Genomic DNA, 21,537 nt, shown 5'->3' with positions numbered 1-21,537 from the left:
TTGTTGTGCTTTCATTGTGAAGAGACCACTCTAGCTTTCATTAGCTAGACTGATCTCTTCACATCTACACATCTCTTGCAGACAGTCAGCCATGTTGTGCCACTATGATTCTACAATACGTCAGAACAAACACTGGCTCTAGAGAGGAGCTTTCATGGATTTACATTAAAAAGTTTTCATAGGTTGTAGTACATGCTTGTTGCAACCTACAGCCTCACTACTAGATGTCATCTGTCCCACACAGTGGTCCTTTAAGAGAGCTAGATGCGGTGTTGCAACTAAAAAATAAATTTTCCCCGTAGAAAACAGATAAAAAATACTTTAATTTTAGGAGGCTTCATATTTTTTAAGAAAGCACCCAAGTGAAATGTGAATTTTACGTTTGTGGCTTTATCACAGATCACAGGGAAAAGTCTGTTGGCCGAGTGGAAGGAGGCAGGCAGGTCCAGCAGGGAAAGACCGCTGCGCACTGGAAACTGCTGCACAATTTGGAAGCCAAACTGGAAGCTGGTGGCTTTTCAGCTCATGCGACTGGTGTGCAATGCTCCATTTCTATTCAAATGCGCAGACTTCAGGTCCGGTGTAAATTTCTCATTTAGCGTATCCGTGGGTACTACCAGTAGCTTTTACTTGGCGTGCTTGGGTTAAAGAAAAGCAACGTTGGTGGAGGCGAGCTTTCATCTTGCAGGCATGTGGTCACACTTTTCGATTCGATTCAGTTTTATTTATATATATAGTCAATAACAACACAAACCGTCTCAAGACGCTTTAGAAAACTTTGCCTGAAACTTGGCCTTGGCGACGGTGACAAGGAAAACTCCCTTTTAACGGGAAGAAACCCATCCGCCTAAGGCCGGCCAGGTAGAGACAGAAAATGAGAGAGAAGAGGAATGAGATGATCATCCATCTGTCATAGATACATACATCTGACTAAAGTGTACATGTAGGATCTAATGATGATACAAATACAAGATATAGCTGATGATGTTACAGGACAGTTTGAGAATATAAATAAAGCTGTTAGTGACAGCAGTAGTTCTATCTCTGGTGAGTTATCTGCTTCTTGCTCGTATCCAATCACAGCCCTACATACTAATCGTAGTCCGGCTCATCTGACTGCATTTGGATTGGTATGCTGCACTTGTTAGTACGATCAGTTCCATCTATCAATTTGATAGAAATAAAACTTAAACGCAAAACTTTCTGTCGTCAAACTCCAAACACACTTCTAGCCACTGACCTGTTATGTATCACAGAGGCTCATGTCATGAGCCGTTCTCCGCCTATAGTGCACAGAGTGCTTATTATAGAAGCCATCCATATACATCTTCAAAGCGCCCCCTGCAATTTCCCCCCCGGAAGATCAAGGACACTCGGGGGGTCAGCTCACCCCACTTAAAGCACAACAAGTCACCTAGATTATTGCCTCTCCTGAAGAAACGGCGGCTGATGTGTATCTGGGGGAGGCTGATTGTCGCCGTCTTCACAGGAGTCAGCGCGCGATGTTCCTTTGATGGTGTGAAGCCGTCAGGACCAGAGGATGCAATCCAGCTGTCCAACGCATCTACCCACAGTATCTCCACCTCTAGCACACGCTAGCAGCATTTTAACACCCCCCACCACCCCTTATATAAAAAATCTCTCGTCTTATTCCATCTATCCTATTCTCCCACACAGCGTTATGTGAACGCACCAAGGCTAGGTGCAGCTAGGCAGCCACAGCCGAGAGCAAACATCACAGATGACTGATATACGGCTTGCTCACATTCAAGTCTACTTTTATTGATCATTGCACAGTAACATTTACTTTCTCCTCCGCCCATACGCTTCTGACAGTTCATCGATTCAAACAGAGGAGACTGCTTCCACACCATCACTTATCTTTCATTAGATTATAGGAGACGCGGAAATCATTATTTTAGACATAATAGCACATAAAGACTGAGGAATGGTCTGTTTTGGAAATGGCCCGTTGACGTTTCATCTCAAATGACGGTTTCTATCCTAATATCTAATGCCCCATCCTCTAAGCTCGTGGCTTTTTCAATAAACTAAATGGAGCCTCTGACCAGTGGATTGGGACAGGGAAATTTGTTTTTAATACGGGAAAGTACGGTTTTGACCTCTAAATGTAACTCTGCACCACAGGCAGCTGTAATATCATCAGTGATAATGGCGCAGAATGGCATGGTGGGGAATCAAATCAACAGAAGCATGATGGATGGACGGATGGATGGATGGGAGGGATGTTGGTAATGTCTGTCTTCACCCTCTGTCCCTTTCTCACATGCAGCTCTCCTCCCGGCTCCATCTCGCTGAATTATCATATTTGGATGCTGAGTCGCTGAGAACAGGCCAGCGCTGGTTATGAAAGTGTTTCGCATTTGCGGGGAGAGGACATGCGAGTACATGCAAATGGGCCGTTGCATTAGCATGTGATATCCTCTCGGCTACGTAAGCTGTGCGGAGTTGAGATGTGGCCGTGCGTGTGCGTGTGCATGTGCGTGCGTGCGCTTGGTCGTGAACTCGGCCGCGGCTAGATACCGATCTGCACTGCGCGGGCATCTTTAACTCTGGAGCCCCCGAGTCTAATTTCACGCAGCAATGAGACATGGACGCTCAGCAGCACGCCGTCGGAATACTTAAATAATCAAACACTTGAAATGCAATTGTCACACAAGTCTCTTTGAATACAGCTTGCCTTGCAGAAAGTAAAAGAGTTCCTTTCACGTCTAACTCAAGGGTTAATAGAAATTAAAAACAATTTCACAGCCTACTATAACAGGAGTTCTCATTTTATGGTGGATTAGGCTGTAACAATTACATTTGTAGAAGTGGGGGTGGTCTGTGGAAGCTTAGTAGAGAAGCGTACAATCAACGATAGCTTTCAGTGGGCGTCTTCAGTGCTGGGAAATAATTAAACGAGGATAATGCATGGTTATTTAATATTGACAAGAAAAGTATAAATAGTAGAAAACAGCCCACATGAAATAGAGAGTTGTTCGTCAGTCTCTGGTTAGTCTGGATTCAGAGTCAGGCGAATGTCTTCCCTGACCAGCTGCAGTCTTAGTTCCTGTTTGAGAGGAAGTCTGAGCCAGCTCCTCTCTCTCTCTCTGCTGGCTCCTTTGGGTGACATGGCAGCCTGCCACCCGTCCCCAGCCCCCCCACACACCATCCCCTGCCAGGAACAGAACTGGGCCTTGGGCCACTCCTTTCAACGGGGTGCCCTGAGATCTCCGTCTGACCTCCTCCTCCTCCTCCATCCTGAGCGTCTCCCGCGCACGGCTACACTGCAGAGGAGACAACACCACAGGAGACACGGGCATGAGAAGACGTGCAAGCACAGGACGCGCACTAGGATTTACAGATAAGAGGTACAGTCTGGCATAATAAGAGATTTGATTTTTATTTTTTATTTTATTTTTTTTACACAGTGGCTGAATTAATGGAAGGTCATTTTCCTGCCAGCGCAGCTCTTCAACAGTAGCTTAGCAACATTTCAATGAGTGAGACATAATTACTGGCAAGACTGGTGAGGTGGGATTAGTGCATTCATATTTCAATCAACCGCTAATGTGGTCGCAGGTTGCGAGTACTTTAGAGCAGCTTCAAAGATGAAAAGCAAGTGAGAACCAAGAGCCAGACATATCTTTTATAATTCAAGGTTTCTGTACAGTCTGGACATAAAGCAGATGAAATGACAGGTTTTCAGAGAAAATATTAAACAGTTTCACCACCTTAAGTGAACTGCATTATTGCAGTAAAGAAGGCAGTAGTCATACTGAACTCATTCTTCCAACAAGTGTATGACTGTTCTGTCTCTTGAAAAAAGAAAAAAAAAAACTTGAAATGCTTTATCATCAAACTTCTCTCTACAACTGTAACAACGTCAGGTTCTCAAAGTCTGACCACAAAGCATTACTTTTCCAGCCACCATTTCACTTTCTCCTGCCTTCAAGGCAGGACATCATGAGAAATCCCTCTCTACCCCTGCTGGTTCTATTTTGGAACTGGCCGGAGCCCTCGCGCTGTTGTTTTCCTTCTGTCCGCTACAGATCCTCATTAGTCAGCTTCCCTGAGACCACACCAACGCCACGTTCCCCCTCGCCCAGGCTCGCTAAAGGCCACACACACCGCCAAAAGCGAGGCGACTTACACGAGCGGATCGCAATTGACCGGCCACTGACATGCTGCGAATCATCGCGAGCGGCTGAGAGGGCTGCAGGCGTCCGCAGCAGTTTCTTGCACGATGGTCTTGAGGAAATTGGAGGAAGTTAACCAGCGATTTCGAATGTTTTAGACCATTACCTACAAATTTTGAACACTTTTCATTAGAGCTCAAGATGGCTAATCCATCACAGAGGGGAGATTGTCAAGTTGCCGTTGCACAAAAGGAGTAAAGGATCCTCCACCTCGGTGCTCATTCTTGAGAAGCTTTTCAATCGTGATATTAAAAGGAAAAAAACAACAACAACGCAAAGACGAATCTACTTCTACATTTTCTTGCTGTGAGTTAGGTGAGAAGATTGATAGCTCAGCACAGAGGCAGGGAACAGAGGACAGGATATACTCAAGGTAACAAAATCTTCTAACCAGCACCTTTAAAGCTCGCTAATTCACACTTTCAAACACGTTCAAACAAACAAGATGTAACGTGTTAATTTGTGAGGTTTAGCACTTTGAAAGCTCTCAAATTAACACCTCTCATTCATTTAATCAGTGCAAAAAGGCGTAGAGGAGGTACTGTACAGTATGTGGCACGGTCAGACGCCAGGCAACCAGCAGAGACTCCAGGAACATAGTGGTTCCTGTTTACGGACTGCGGCTGGATGTCGTCACCTCCTTTCTTAAAAGCTTTTCAATCGCACTGTTAATGGAAAAAAAGATCTGGAAAAACAAGTAGATGAATGTGCTGTGACTTAAGTGGGAATGCTGATATCTTGTGTGTGTGTGTGTATGGTAAATATCATCACACGTCAAACCAGCGGTTTGTTAGCTTAGCACAAAGACAGAACAAAAAGAGCTAGTCAGAGTGCTCAAAGTTAACAAAGGCTCCCTAGCAGCAGGTTACACATTAACACATTCAAACGAACAAGATGCGACGTGTTCATTTTTAAGCCTTATTCTGGATGGGACTAGTTGCCAGGCAACCGGCAAAGTTCCCAGGAACTTCGTGCTTCCTGTTTGGTGGCTGGATGGCGTCCCTTCCTAACCTTTCTCCGTCTAAAATCGTTGGGCTAAACTAAAAGCTAATGGATGCTGCAATGGAAAGGTCCTCTTTTCTTGGCGATTATTACATAAAAGCTTTTCAATTGCACTGGATTAAAAAAAATAAATAAATAAAGTGCGTCACATATAGATGAATGCGCTGTGACTATTAATCCACTGTACGTTAACACTATCAGGCGTCGAGCAGCAGTTGGTAGCTTAGCGTAAAGACAGTTCAGAGTTGACAAAATGTTAACGCTCGCATTAACACATTGCAACGAACATGTCATTTGTGGATCTTATTTTGGATGGGACCAGTTGCCAGGCAACCAGCAGAGACTTCAGGAACTTAGTGGTTCCGGTTTACTGTCTGGTGGCTGGATGTTCTCACCTCTCCACAAAGCAGTTTGTTTCCTCCCCCGTTTTTAAAACTTTGTGTTAAGTTGAGCTAATGGGCTGTTGAATAAAGAAACAAATGAGCCTTATTTGTTCTCTGTAGTGGGTGACAAATTCCATGCTGGTTTCAAGTTTCTGGAGACAAAGGGACACTTTTGGCTGCCTGGTAGCGAAAAACACGAGCAGCATCTACTTTGCGGGCTGATGCCCGCAAAGTCAAGTCAAGACAAGAGCAACGAGGAACCAACCTGAGGCTCGCGTGGTCCCACTTCAGCAGACTGTCAGTCTCAGGGCTCTCAGTGACCGATAGCTGTGCCTGAAGGAAGGACAAAGCCCAAATCAATACCTCGTCAAAAAACACTGGGAGAAACTTGAGATAGAGATCATGCAATGTCTACAGGAGAAGATATGCTCATGCAACTCAAGCTTTCGTTTTTTGGATAACTCTGTACAAGGCAGAACCTTTTAAATATTACAGTATGCAACCTTTACTCGGCAAATAAAAAAAGTTAACAGCAGCTCAACTGTACAGATATTGACTTATAGATTTGGCTTTGTTCATTTTAGCAAGAGTTGCATTAACACTATCCTATTATATTTTGTTAGTACACAGAACAGTTATTTTGGTACATAAAATTCACTACTGTATGATATTGGAAGTTACGTTTTTCTTACTTTTGAGTTGATTCATTTTTTTTTGTTGCCATGACTGTAATAATATTTTAAGAAAGTGTACGCATTTACCAGCAAGTTTATGTCAAACGATAAACACACTACGAAATTAAACATTTAGGGTTAGGTTACCTTTACAGTGGAGTTCTCTAGGTTATAACCATCCTCTCCATTGCACTGCCATTACTCTGTACTAAAGTAGCCATCGCGCCAGCGTCATTCATGACAATGAAGCCTAGACCTGAATGGTGGTTTGAACTCAGTTAATTTTCAGATGCTATAAAAGCAATTCTCATTAACGATTACGACCACAGGTAAGAGGATTGAAAAAGTCTTATACATACCCAGGCATTCAATGCTTTAGAACTCTATACACATTAGGAAGCTATCCAGGTTATTTTAGAGGTCTTACCTCTGGGTCCTTTTTAAAAAGTATAGAAAGAGAGAGAAAGAATAAGTTGTGCTCTTTTGATAATCAATCAAGACATCATTTAGTAGGGTTAAAGTCTTCAGACGTCAATACATTCATTTAGATTTAAAATGCGCTTTTGAATGAGAAACAAAGGAAAACACCTACATCTGACTGCTCAAGGTTGTTTAAAAAAGGCCATTTCAGAATTTTACTAGGACAGGAAACAAATAAAGCAAGTTAAGTTTCATAAAAAACAAACTAAGCTTTATTGACAAACTGCTGCAAAACATCTTTTGGACAGATTTAGTAACCTATTTAGGCAAGCTTACACATGTAGCATAATGCATTTTATGGAGAGGGTACAGATACTAGTGGCAGAATAAGTACAGTTAGGATGTTTTAAAATATGTACAAGAGTTCGGATTGAGCTGCAGGATCCCTTCTCTGTAGAAAGAGAAGACCCATGTGGAGATTTTTGTCCCAATCCTTCTTGGTGTATTTTGTGCATGCAGTTTATATAGAATCAGATCACAAATGAAGACCTGAACTGTTTTTAGCATAACAGGAGGCCATGTCTCGGCCATGTTCTCATTAAACAAACATTTTGTCTTCAGAGTCTTAAAATTAATTTTTAACAAGTAAAACAAATTGAGGATATGAGGACAGTCCATCTCAACAGTGTCTATTAGGGCTATATTTCAAAACTCTAAGTACAATGACAAATATTGCTGCCTAAGTCTAAATGGACAACGTTTTAGAACTATTTAAAAAACAAAATATAATCAAGAATGAATTGTACTGATTCCATTAACATTGATTTAGCCTTCACTTAATTTAAGATTGTTTTTTGTTTCTATATTACATAATTGAAAGTTTAAAAGGTCTTTTATTTGGCTATATTAACAGAATTTTGAAATGTAGCCTAAATGGGAATCTGCAACTGACCCTCAACAGATTCTTTATATTTAAAAACAATTAAAATGAACTTCTTAGACAAGTGCATAATGAGCCACTATTTCCACTAGAAATGACTAGTTTCAAACAGTTAAAAACGTAACGGATCAACAATGCAAAAAAGCCAGAGGGCGGGTAAAAATGATCAGAGAAAAAAATACAGCAAAAGGAACAAAAACTCAAATGAAAAGGAACAAAAAAGGGGTGCCAACTTCTCCGCTCTGACCCATCTAAAAGCTTTGGTTGGATGGGTGGTTGGTTGGTGCGACAAAGTAGGGGTGGGGGAGGGAGTTCACTGTCAAATCTCAAAAACCAGGTCCGATTTTCAGTTCCCAATTTGCTCTCTCGTATAAAGTCCAGTGTAGGAAAAGACCAAACCAAAGACAAAACGGACAATTACTTTTGTCGGGCTTCTTAAAGCGAGAGCTGCCATGGTAGACAGGCGGTTGTCAAGGCGACACTGCTTCAGTACTGTCGGTATGGGTGCTCCCGGTAAGGCGTCTTGGCACCTCTAGTGGGGGGGAGGGCCTTCCCTGGAGCTACTCGCTGGGTGCCGTTCCAATCATCCTGGCCTGGAGAGGAAAATAAATGCAAAAACTTCAGTATCGATTCAAACCTTTTCAACTTTACTGAACAAAGTTAGGATTCAGTGTTCACCCAAAGGCACAGGGTTGTTTATTAAACATGTTGGAAATTCATGACAGGACTGTGTATTACAACCAACTTGAACAAAACAGCGATTCTCTTGCAAACACATTGCTCCACGGAGCAGCTTTAAATTTTTAATCCAGTACCCAGTTTGAATTGATTGTGAACTACTGCTCCAATAGATAACACATACACACATGGTGGGTCACTCATTAAAAATTTCAGGGTATTATATAAAATCAATCAACCAATCAATAAATGAAAAGTCATTCAAAGCACACTTTGGGGAACACAAGCCTTTCAAGCCAACCAATCAATAACTTGCATATACACATTAATTCTCGCAGATATTTTCATTGAGATAAATCAGGTCATCTTTGATCACAGTGAATTAAAACCTTCCTCACCATATGACTCGTACGACTCGGTGGTCTCTCCGTGTCCGTAGTCATAATATTCTGGTTCTCTGGTGGTCAGAAACAGGGAGAAAATTCACTTTTAATCTTTGAAAACATCAAGTAGCTGCTGGCTGTAATGTCTAGGGGGGTGATAATTGGCTTCCATGAATAAGATCAAAGCCTGGCTCTCTAGTATTGAACATCCAAGTCCCGGCTGGTCCTCCTAAATAGCACTGCCATCCAAACCATGAAACGCTAAGTACTGAATTTGTGCAGAGTGGCTAAAAAGCATCTTTTCTGCTCTCAAATCCTATTTCAAGTGAAACTTGCGACTAGGCGATGTGTGTGCACTTTGTGAGGAGCAGGTGAAAACCAAAGAGACGTCTGATTCACTCACGCCTGCGGCTGACTGTAATAGCTGTCGTATGACTCGTAGGCCGTGTCTGTGTAGCTCTCGTCGTAGCCCTGGAGAGGGAAGGAAACAGAGAAACGGAGTGAGATTTAAGGAGAGGCTTGTTCATGAATCATGAATGTCAAGATGTCCCCAAAGTACTACACTTGTACTAAAGCAGACATGCAACCCTTATGTCTTGAGCATCTGAAATCACTTATTCCTGTGATGACGGACAAGCAACTCAAAGGTAACAGAGTGCCCAGAAAAAAAAATCTTGTTCAGAGGAGACAAGTGTTGAAGGTTAGATTTATCTACATCAAACGTGAAGCATCACGTCTGGACAGGATAATAAATCCCTGGCCATTTAACTACATATTCCTCACAGGTCTAATTATTTCTTAAATCGTACTTATGATAATAATAATAATAATGAAATATACTTTGCCCTGGCAGCTGTACTTACATATTCTTCATAGCCCTCATTGGCTGCTCCAGGGGTATGCTGGTGAGGAGGTGGTGCCATCCTCTGGGGTGGTCCACCAGCTGGAAGTCTGGCGCGGGGTGCCACAGCTCCCCTGGCAGGTGCTGCAGGAGGTCCTCCTCTTCCTGCTGGGGCGCCCCTCACTGCGCCACCTCTGGCTGGGCCGCCTCGAGTCACACCTCCTCTGGCGGCAGCACCGCGAGGAGGCATTCCCCTACCCCTGGAGACAGGAAAACACAGAGTTAAGATACTATGGTGTTCTACAAAAAGGAGTAGATCAACATGTTGGGAAACATATTTAGGAGAAGATCACTACTGCTCATAACTGCAGCTACGGCAGCCGGCCAGTTACCAGAATTACTAGGTTAAATGTCCTAGAATAGTCAGACAAGCTGTTTTAGTGTTTCCTATGACTACGCTAAGCTAACCAGCAAGTTTATAGCTTAATTTTTACCATACAAACGTGGAATCAAGCTCAAGAATGTAAATAATGTCAAAACTTTCCTTTGAAGAAAAAGATTTCTCTCATTTTCTTAACAATATTAACATGTACTGACAATTTACACAGATTTTGGAAACGTTTATATTGAAGTTTAGATTTCTTGGACCTGTTTCTCACAACCAGTTTACAGGCAGTGTATAATATATACTCCTTTCCCTTCAGTACCCTCTCATACACAAATACAAGACGAACAACGGTGCCTTTGTATTGTTTCAGTGACCCAACAGCTGTAATGAGAAACTGCATGTGTGTGTGATTACACCTCCTCACCTGTGTGCTCCAGCAGGAGGGACTCCACGGCCCCTGACCGGCAGGCCCCCTCGGCCTCGGGCTCCATGCTCTTGGCCCCCATTCAGGTAGCTCATCTCCATGAACTGCTCTTGGCAGATATCATCCATCATGTCCTACACACACACACACAGGAAGAAAATAAAAACAGTAAAGTGATGGTGAGAAACAAGAGCACATGACATGGGGAAAGTGAAGGTGCAAACAGAACGGAAGAACGGGATGCAGTGGAAAAGGGGGATGGGGAATAAAGGAGAGAAACAATTACTGAGCTGTTCAAAACATGGCATCCCCACCTAATGGCTCACAGAGCGAGTGGAAGAAAAAGTCTCAGTGCAAGTGACTCAGAGTGTTAAAGAGAAGGGGGGCTGTGGTTGTGGGAGGCTGGAAAGCATCCATTCTCACTCCCTGCCTTCCTGTGTCTCTCCATCATGCACAAAATGTAAATCACTTTCTTCCTGCACTTCTTGACAAGTCTGGTGTGACTGCATGAACGGTTACCTTACTTTATCTGCAAAAACAATAAGTTGAGGTGGATTAGCGAAGCTGCCTGTCTGAGCAGCACAAATCCCGCAACACAATCCGCTGCCTTTCTTCAGGGAGCAATCACATAAGCTGCACTGTGACCCAATCAATTCTCTTTCATATATCAGTCCCCGACTGGAAGGGTGTCAGAGCTCTAATGCTAGCAGAAAAGGGGGGAAAAAAAGACATCCTCTAGGATATGCAGTCCAGGCGTCAGACTTTCATTTATCTGCAGCAAAAGCAGCCAAACCCAAGTCATTTGAATGATTACAAATTCATCTGAAGGTGGAAGCATTGTGGTTGCAGCTGCATCGGACAAGCAAATGAGGCGCCATATGCTTACCTATCGAGTATTTAGATTAATTAACAAACTGTAGACATTCCATTATATAGAGATACAAAAAGAGAATCTCCTACACAAGCAAGACTCTGGCTTTTTAGTAGACGTGCCGCCACACATACATGAAAAGGAAGAACAAGAGTTAAACTCTGCTCCAATACTTGAGCATATGGGCAATACACGAAAAAAATGACTTTTTCTAAAGAACCACAGTCATTCATTAAAATATGGCCTTGTTCCAAATGAAGGTCATGATGCTTGATAGATTACGGCCTTAAATTGTAATGACAGGTTCTGCAGGGGACAGCTTTTTACATAAAGCAGCAATACCAACATCGCAACTGGTTCGTCGGCCCATTCATCTCGCCTCCGATCCAAATGGTTCATTCTTCTGTAGCACCCTGCACACTAATTAAAAAATGTAAGGTGCCTCACAGGCCTCTGGGCCTACTGGCCCTGCTTTGAAATGTGCCATTGTTAAAGCACTATAGGCTTCAGCTGGGCTTGACAGCAGACAGCGCTGGCCTGCGTTCAAGAATCTCTCAGCAATAAAACCAATAAAGCAGGCGTAGGCTGCGCGAGGTGAATATGCCCACTTATCTGTCTAGGAACTATACATCACTAGGTTGATTCTCCTCACTCCCTGAAGAATGAGACTAAAGGTAGAGGTGCAGTGATGGGCAGACATGAAGGGGTAACCCTGCTGACACAGTGAAAGCAACCCAATTCCTCCTCTTAAGCAGACCGCTTTACGTGCCTGGACTGTACCATTGAGCCTGCTTTCTCCAGGTAACCACACATTCAATCTCCTCTAGCTGTTGTACTGGTACCCCTCCTAAAAGCTTTGTTCAACGCAGAGACTCTCCCCGACTTTCTGAAAAGCATATATACAACAACACTTTCTGCACGCTTCCTCAAACGATTTCTAGCCTGGGACTCTACACATTCCAAAAAAGGTAACAAGGAAATAATGTATTACATTAGCTATTCACACCTCCTCCATCTGTGTCTGTAAGAGGACTCAGAGAGGGAAAATTACTTTCTGATGCTGTTTACAGCATAAACATGTGTCGACAGCTCTAAGTACATGTGCGAGCAAGCTGTTTGTAGCAGTGGCATACTGAGGACATGGACGCTTTCTGACTGATGAGAGCATTTGCATACTGAGAACAGAACTGAGATCCATTCATAGGTCGTCATGCTAAATGCAGGCTAAATGCAGCCACACTCAGAGCAGGCCATTTTAATTCCAGAAGCATTAAGGCTTTTTTCATGGCTCTATTTAGAGCTAAAACAATTAGTCAACTACCTGACTGAGAATTAATTGGCAGCTAGTGTGATATTCATCATTTTTTAAAAGACAAAATACCAAATATTCCACAATTCTATTGTTTTGGACGTTTCCCTCTCGGATATAGACAACATGATTAATTGTGAAAGAGATAAATCAATGACTATAGTTCGTTGCAGCAGCCAAAGTTCAATTTGTAGCATGGGTAAGCTATAATAACATTTAAAAATTGTTGTTGCTATTACGTTCAGTGTTCTTCTCCGAGACTTTAGAAAGACTTTAGCTGAAAAATCGAAAGGCATCGCTTGACTTACCATTAGTTCTTCAGTGTTTATTAATATTTTTACAGGCCAAATGACCAACTGAATAAATAACCAACTGCTTAATTGATGTAAAAAAAAAAAAGCTCTACAACAGTCAGCATAGACAAGTAAACCAAAAAAGCGATTTTAAACTCACAGGAAAGAGAAACTTCTTGACCTCCTCCATGGCGTGCGCCATACGCAGGTAAGCGTCAGGTACAGGGGCAAACACCTCGATGAATACGTGCAGCTCCATAGAGAGGTGGGCGTACTTGGGCTCGCCGCCTTTCCTCAGCCCCTCTTCCTGAAAAAAGGGCAACATCACACAAGTGTCAGCGAGTCAAAAGAAACTCAAAAATGAAATGAATTATGCATCAAGTAATTGCATTTCATCCGGCGCAGAGGGCATCAGGCATAAGCGTGGTATTCCCTTCATTTATATAGCTTAATAATGACGTCCAACTGGTAGATAACCGGTTTAGGGGCTATCCTGAAGATTTCTGGAACAGAAGTGCAGTGCACAGGTGCCCTTGGCTTAATGTTAACGCTCATCCAAGCAATCCTGCAAGTTGACACCATCTGGGCTCACTGTCTGCCATCCCTCTCCGGCAAAGGCCAGACGTGTTATTGCTTCAGGTACCCTTCTCACAGATGTGTGACACCAGATGTGTGTGTGTGTGTGTGTGTGTGTGTGTGTGCGTATGCATGCATGTGCAGTACCTTGGATTTGTCTCTCATGGATCCTTTGCCCAGCACAGAGATCTTGGCCCCGGTCTCTTCCTGCAGACGTTTGATTGTATTGCCCTGAGGTCCCAAAATCTTCCCCACGAAATTGAACTAATAGCAAAACAAAGCAGCACAAAATTAGCCTGACAATCAAAGCACTGGCGAGTTTAATACAAAGAGATTGAAGGAGCAATCACTGTCAGGGGTCCTGCTGCACAGACTGCAGCCTTAAGAAGTAGATTTACCAGACAAAGTCGATATGGGCCCCAGAGGGCTGTAACACCTTCAGTTACCATCCACTACAATCATCCGAGCACTGAGCTGGAACCTACTTTTGATCAAAAGCTGCAATCTTATCCTCCTCAATCTCTGAACAAAGTAATTACCGTGTATATGATTCGTCCCACAATTAGCCGTCATTGCCAAAAACATGTAGAAACAAAGCAGCCCTAAATGGAGTCATTCCTCCTGGACTTGTAAAAGTGGCTTCTGCAATCTGAAACACTCATTAGCTCTGTCACCCACGACACGGAGCGGTGATGTGCCAGCTAAAAACAAATCTGGGAGATCAGACGGCTGTCGCATGCCCACAGGCAACACTCCTGCATCACATCGATCCAGCGCTCGAGATAGGACAAATTCTATAGCTCCTTTTCTTTAGGATAAAATCTTGAAGCAGTTTGGTTTTTTTGGAAAGGGCAAAAAGAAAACTAAACACCAAACGTCAGGGCACAGACAGCCGCCGCGTAACTGTTGGCGACTCAAACGTATGCATATATTTAACAGCATACAAATGATGCATTATGCAGCTAGCCAACTGTCATTTGAGTTTTACAGAACAGATTGCAGCCCCGCGTACCTCCTCCATCATAAAAGTCTCATCCTAAAATCAATGCAGCCTTATGTCTGAGCCAGATATAGATTGAACTGATATGGATGAATGCACCTGAGTCTACACGACGAAGCCGAGCAAGAGTTCACTCTGAATGGAAACATTTTCAAGCAGAGGAGCGCCGTATGAATTACATTGAACTACAGTGTTATCCTAACCACAGTAATATTAACATTTTGATCCCTTTAGTGATATTTTAAAACATGCCAGTATCAGCTGTAATTATACTCTGGAGCTTAAAGAGCAGGGTTGAGAGGAGTAATTTGAGACTCCCAGTAACCCCACGGCTTTGCGTAATTGAAATGCAGCTGCAGGATAAATTAAACCTCGAGGGGTTTACAGCGGAAAGAAAAAGGACAGAATAACGAGAAGAAAGAGGGCGGAAAGAGGGCTCACCTTTGGGTACTGTTTGACAGGTATGAGCACTCGTTCCTTAAGTTTGATGTTCTTTGTTGTGAAAAGGTCCAGGTATGCCTCTGCCTCCTTTTTAGTCTCTCCTTTCTGGATTCTATCAATTTCTAGAGGGGGGAGAGGTATCGTTTGAGGCAAAGTATTCACGCAGTCAAACACGAGTTAAAGTGCATCATGGTTACGAGGAGGATTCGTGCGTTCTTCCATCACCCAGAAAGCACCGGTTTTGGCACAAGTAGAGTAAAACTTTTTAATAGATGTATAATTATAACATTTAAGGGTTTCATTAGCAACAAAACAAACAAAAAACAGGTCTTAAGCACATTACATATATAACATCGAAATGCCACTGAAACATCATCAGTGTGCATTCTGGACAAAAATAACTTTTCCAGGTTAACTTAGTGTGCTTTTAACCAACAACTCTGAATACCTCGGCTGAAAAAACACCAAATCCACATTAACAGAAGGCCAGACGTCATATGAGGGTGATGCGAGTGTAGATGAAGAGAGGGCATATGCATCTTTTTGTGATTCTGAATAGAGCTGAAACAGCTCACACCAATCCTTTAAAAGGTAACTATTGCAGCCCTTGGTTAATGGCTTTGGGCATTTTACAAGAAACCCTAAAGTCATTCTCTGGTCGCAGCTTCTTCCGCGTAAAGATGTGTTTCTGTCCTCTGCTTTACAGCCTCGTAAAGTGAATTTTCTTTGGATTTTGGACTGCTGCTCGGACAAAACAAGACATCTCACGTGGGTCTCCTGGACCTTACGATGAACGCGTTCACACTAATTGAGAGGCTGCTGATCCAACTAAACATGGGTAACCCTGATCATGAAACGTTCAAAATGGAACACGAGAACATGCCGCTTTAACAACAACAAATCCCTATCCTCCTCTGCCACCGGATCCATGTGGCACAGCGGTTAATCCCCGGCGCCCAACGGCACCACCGCAGCACTTGCATCTCAAACCACCTCCTCACTCCTGGCCACGACAACTGGCGAGGATGCGATGTGCAAACATGTCAGCCACGCCACAGTCTACCAGCTGCAGATGGAGGTGGTGGGGGACGCTTCGGTCTTTTCTGCATCACCCACACTTCCAATTTCAGACTGTGCACGTCCACGTAAGGCAAATGCACTGACTTAATTGTCACCAGGGCAGCCTGAGATGGAGCAGCAAACGAGCAGCAGCTTGCAGAGCATGGTTCACCATAAATGGGAGCACATGGGTAGCAGCAGTCAGTGGTGATGTTCTGATTTACTGTAGCATCCCTGTAATGCTTCTGTGAAGACTTGACTAGTGACTTCGTATGTTGTGCTTACAAGCAGATCGTGTTACAACATTATTTCACTTAGGAAGCCACGTTTTGGGCCATTAACGCATCGTTATTGCTCTAACAGGATAAAGAGCAGTTCCGCCGATGACTGCAGGGATAAAGAGGATCAAATGAGGATCGGAAGCAAAAAAAAATTTGTTTGTCTAATCTCCAAGCACAGCTGCAAGACAGCAGTCTGGGTTCGTCGGGCTACAACCCTCCTGCGTGCGGACACTTCAGCAGCCAGACACCGGGACGTGGAGCTCCCCGTCACCGCCACCCGGCCGACTCTCGGCTTTAAATTATCGAGGTGACCCCGGTCTCGGATACTGCTGGCGCACATTTTTAGGCTGATGCGCAACGTAGCTGCCATGCAACGGAATAAAGAATAAAAACAGTATCAGCTGGGACTCGATGCCGAAAGGAAACGAGCACTAGTCCGGAAACAGTCCGTTGTTTTGTTTGAACTCGGCACGAGCTCCGGCAGCGTCAATAACAAGGAGTAAGACACGTCGCACATGCACGAGGGGAAGCGGAAATTATCGTGGAGAAAATTTGAAAAAGTGTCTCCTTCTGTGCCGTTAGAACACATTTAAGCTCCTGGCCATTTCAAACACCACCCAAGACCGAACATATAATTAACACACTCTTACACGTGGATATGTTTGAATTACTGGGCTACTTCGTGCTAAGAGTTCCAGTTAATGGGGCAGTGCACGTCCCGTCCGCACACACATGGCGCTCAGAGCGGCGGGGTGGACGGCAAGAGAAAGTCAAAAATAAACGCCGTTTAACACTTAATAACTCTTTACCTGCGTTTAAAAGTTTCATGGCGTGCGTGAACGACGAGTCCAAGCTGTCCTTCTCCGCCAGGAGCTCGGGAAGGTATTTATCGTCGTTCTCCATTTTGTTGAGTTTGGGTTTCGGTGCAACACAAAACGAAGCGTGGAAAAAAAAATCCCAACAGTAATAGAAAAAAAAGTAGTCCAGTTATGTAACTACGGAGTGCCGAGTATCCTCAGTGCGGACGGCGCTTTGCATGTGGTTACCGGCCGTTTTTTTTTTTTTTGTTTGTTTGTTTTTTTATTATTTTTCCTGCGACGGACTAGTCCGCTACTTGGCGTCTTTCTGCTCTCCCGACCGCCTGGGCTCCTCTTTTCAGCAGCGGTGGCTGGTTGGAAATGGGAGAACAAAAGGGTGAGAGACTCAATTCGACGGAAGTGAGCTCAGAGGGACGTAGCCGTCCGGACTGGCGCCGCCTACTGTGTGCCGTGCGGATGCGCGCCGCCCCCGGTAGCGACAATCCCGCTATCAGATCCTCGGCGCTGATATGGGTGTGCCCGCTGTGGAGAGTCTCGCTGGTAGCTATAATAAACACGTCTAGACTATTGACAAGGTGCTGAAGTCCCTTTACACTCTCTCCACTTTGCTCCGAGGGGAAGCCCGTGCAGAAACTACTCAAATATTCGCATTTGCAGCCGAATCTGAGCCCGAGGCGCACGTAAAGTAAAAGATTAATGACCATATACGGCAACATGACGTCACATTATATATTTACTGTGATGTCAGCTGAGGCGACGCCATACAAGTAAAACTAATTTTATGGTTAAATGAATGAGGATGTTGATGATTAAAGGCTTCAAACATGTTTTATATATTTCAGATGTATTTAAGAATATTAAGAAATCTTTACAAACATATTACAGTATATTCTCCCCTGAACTGAACAGCACAACAGTAAGAAATTAGTAAAAACTAAACATGGTACATATTTTGTAATGCATAGCCTATATTTCATGAATATCAAGTGGGAAAAGAAATAAAAGTTATTCACAGTTGTACAAGCACTAATAGAGTTTACAGATTATGCTCTAACTCTACTATTTATTGCATTGTAATGTACTCCCGTATTAGACCTTTATGCAGCAATTGAATATTAACTGCTGTGAGCAGGATAATGGCAGATGATGGCACACCCTCAGTGTTTAATTAGTATAATTTCCAGTTGAGACGGGGTGCCTTGAAGATGTGGCAGTTTCATTTGAGGCTCTCTATTGCCCCTTAGTGGTAGCCTGGACCAAGACATACAGGAGGCTGCAAGCAGCTCATCATCAGCACAGACCCTGTCTTATTCCAATCATCTGTTTCCCCCACTGCCATATATTGATTCAGAACCTCTTAAGTGTGGGTGAAAAGCGCAAGAGAATGTCTGGTGGAGACCTCTCGGCGATTGATTTCTCCGATTCAGATAGAGGTAATGAACCTGCCATGCCGTTCAGTAGAGCACGTCAGGTCAGAGGTCAGAGCTGGCCAGTGCATACAAAGCAAGAGAAGACCATTTCCTGTGTATCCAGTCTTTAAGCGTGTACAGTAGGTGTGAAGGCAGATGCTCTTTGAGCAAACAGCAAAAACCGCAGGTCATTTATCAGTGCGCCGCCAGAGTGAAAACTATTACGATCGACCGCAGGTGTACCCAGGCATGCATCTGCTCAAAACAAATGAAGGCAAAAATTGTCTGCAATAAACACTTATGGGAGGCCGAAGACCCGCTCTAACTATCAGCGCTCAGCTTGATCTATCTCTGACCATTACTGTGTTATTAGTGTTGGGGGTTGCAAGGTTGTCCTGACTCCTCTTGTCATTGACAGAATGGATAGCCTGTGAGCTGAATTTCAATTGGCTCATAAAAGGAAGAGTTACTCCTCTTGGCAGGTGGAGGAGTTCCAATCCGATAGCTTGCCTTCTGCTTGTGTGGACTTCCCCTGTCCCCTAACATACAGGGCCACAGTCTGGGGTAAACAGGGGCAGATGGAAGGAGGTAAACACTGGGTTATGGCTTATATAAGCCACCAGTATTTCTGCATCTGACTATTTTTCATGCCCCACAGATTTCACAAAATGGCAAGGATTCAGTGTTCCCCAGGAGTTTTATCCTTGTTAGGGCAGAGGCGTCTGCGAAAGAGCGTTTAGAGCATCAGGGGAGTCTGAAACTCCGTTAAAAGTCAAACTAATGAAATTCTTAGCAGCTCCTTATGGCAGGTTTCACTGACTTTTTTACAAAGTGTCTACAGCTTCTGTGAAGCTGTACCTATGCACAGCTGTGCTTTGAGCTATATGCTATACCTAAAAACTCTATACTCACTGTGTCTTACATGCAACAATGCTAACATGTGAATGTTTTGTAGGTACAATGTTTATATAAGCGTCTAGTTTGGCTTGTCAGCATGATAAGAGACTACTTACATTCATATTGAAAGGGTTTACCAACCTCCATGCAGTACATTCAAAAGTTCTGGCATTTAACTAAAAACCACACATGTCAAGTCAGTGGATCATTAAGTCATTGGGATACATTATTTCTGCACCAGTCCAATCACCCAGAGCCAGTCCAGTCTAGATGTTGAGATTTTTAAGCACAAGTGACCATTTTGCTAGCTGCTGACCTTAAATGAAAAGTCAGAGAATCACCAGAGTCAGTAGGATTTAGACGTCAATTGTCTGTACAAAGTGTCACGGCAAAGTTTCAGCTGGTTGATATTTCACACACAAAAAAACCCAAAACAAATGTCAGCTTCGTGTTGATACCAGAGGAACGGTACGGTCTGGGATGAGCAATGACATTAGGATTCATCTTCTGCAGACCATGAATATCAATACAAAATGTCATCACGACCCTTCCAACAGTTGTTGAGATATTTTATTCAAAACCAGATATTTCAACTTCACGCTGGCTGTTTAGAAAAGTGCCACTTTATCAATATATAATACCTCATTTGAGAATCATGAATATTTATGTTCATCTAAAGCTTGAGCTGGATACTGTTGGTTGCTTTAGGAGAATCAAGTCGTAAAGGATCCGTCCTCTGCCGACCACTAATGCCTCTATAAAACATTGTGCCACTATCATCAAATGCTGTTTGCTAAGGACAGAATGTCAGCTTCATGGTGATGTGGGAGGAAAAGTCCAGGGATCAGCAAAAGGACAACAGGACTCTGGAATCTTCCGCAGGCCATAAATATTTGTGCAAAATGTCATGCCAACCCTTCCAACAGTTGTTGGGAAGTTTTACTCAAAACCACAAATGTCAACTTAATGACAGGACTAGAAAAACTATACATGTACACAGGATACATAATCAAAGGAACATGGAAATGCCAGTTCATTTAAACACTGAGATTTTACCAGATAAGTGAAACGGGCAACCTGCTGGCGGTATTCAATGAGAAGTCAAAGGATTCACCTAAGTCCAAACAATTCCGCTGACCAAGAACGTCAGTATGAAATGTCGTGCCAATCCATCCAACAGTTGTTGAGATTTTTCCACCGTAATCACATATATCTGCCTCGTGACACTGAGAAAAGGGTTGTTAGGATAGGATTGGTTCACTGACATTATTATCTCTAAAGCCATTTGATTCGTGTAGCTACAAATGTACCATACAGTGCCAAAGTGTTTTTTGTTGTTGTTGTTTTTTGGTGCGCATCAGACATAAAAAATAATCAAATTCAAATGTAACCATGGCAGAAACCATCACATCAGGGGAAACACGAAAAGGACAGTACCAATTTTTAAATGAAAGGCATCCCCGCAGTATATTTCTTCTGTCAACAGTGGTAAACAATAAATAGAGACATAATGAAAGCGGTGGAGGGACAAATAGAAAGAGAACAGGAATTTGTAAGCTTTGATCCTATGGTGTGCTCACTGCCAACAAAGGGTTTTCCTGTTCTGGGGAGGCAAGAAAGCAAGTGAGAGATGTCTGGGATCAGACTGAGGGTCACGCTCAGTTTAGCATTGCTACAAGGCCAGAGAAAGCTTTTTTTCCCCATGAAAGCTTTCAGAACTGTCACACCTGCTTAGGTCTGTAACACCTCCCCCGCTCCCCCTCCATCTCCCCCCCCCCCCCACTCACCCACCGCAGAAAACAAGGGCTTCCTTCCACGTATGCACCACTCTTCCTCTGCCCTTGTCATTTGCACTATGCGCCTAGTTTATTGATGGTCTCCATGGAAACATCTGCATCGGAAGAAGCTTTCAAATGCATGCACATTTTCTTTTTTTTCTTTTTTTTAAATTTTGATGATTGTGCTTATGTTTTGTAAAGATGCATGCCTCTTGGAGCATTAGGTTATTCCTCTGGACTCATTAGAATTGCAGGAGCCGTGCTCCACTACTTGGAGACAGGAGTTCTAGGAAAAGCCATTAGTGAAGACTTGCATATTCTGCTGGTGCTGCAAAAAAAAAAAGAAAAAAGAAAAAAAAAAAAAATGGCACAGACTCAGCAGCCAAAATAAACTTTATTTTACTCTGTTAACAAAATGCATGCCTAAAATGCATGGCAGGTAACATCGCAACATATTTTGCTTGAATGAA

At 43.3% G+C, this 21,537-nt stretch overlaps 1 protein-coding gene across 3 annotated transcripts; it reads right to left on the bottom strand.

Moving 5' to 3' along the window:
* Nucleotides 1–502: 502 nt before the first annotated feature.
* Nucleotides 503–17,368, bottom strand: khdrbs1b (KH domain containing, RNA binding, signal transduction associated 1b). Of its 3 annotated transcripts, XR_014699512.1 has the most exons (11): nt 16,975–17,368; nt 14,826–14,947; nt 13,532–13,648; nt 12,969–13,115; nt 10,336–10,469; nt 9,546–9,783; nt 9,086–9,153; nt 8,698–8,756; nt 8,043–8,214; nt 5,853–5,920; nt 503–3,290 (listed from the first exon to the last, which is right to left on the bottom strand). XR_014699512.1 is itself a non-coding variant. In XM_084563288.1 (9 exons), exons 1-9 carry the CDS (start codon nt 17,066–17,068, stop codon nt 8,108–8,110), a joined length of 1,086 nt encoding a protein of 361 aa, XP_084419414.1. In that variant the 5' UTR covers nt 17,069–17,368; the 3' UTR covers nt 6,914–8,107. The 3 variants fall into 3 exon arrangements, 1 of the variants encoding a protein (XP_084419414.1); XR_014699513.1 differs by lacking the exons at nt 503–3,290; nt 5,853–5,920 and adding an exon at nt 6,883–6,899; XM_084563288.1 differs by lacking the exons at nt 503–3,290; nt 5,853–5,920 and having other exon boundaries at nt 6,914–8,214.
* Nucleotides 17,369–21,537: the final 4,169 nt, after the last annotated feature.

This window comes from Chelon labrosus (genome assembly GCF_963514085.1).
Source record: "Chelon labrosus genome assembly, chromosome: 16".
Taxonomy (NCBI): Eukaryota; Metazoa; Chordata; class Actinopteri; order Mugiliformes; family Mugilidae; genus Chelon; species Chelon labrosus.
The sequence above is the reverse complement of the archived record's forward strand: the minus strand, read 5'-3'. Positions and strand labels throughout refer to the sequence as shown.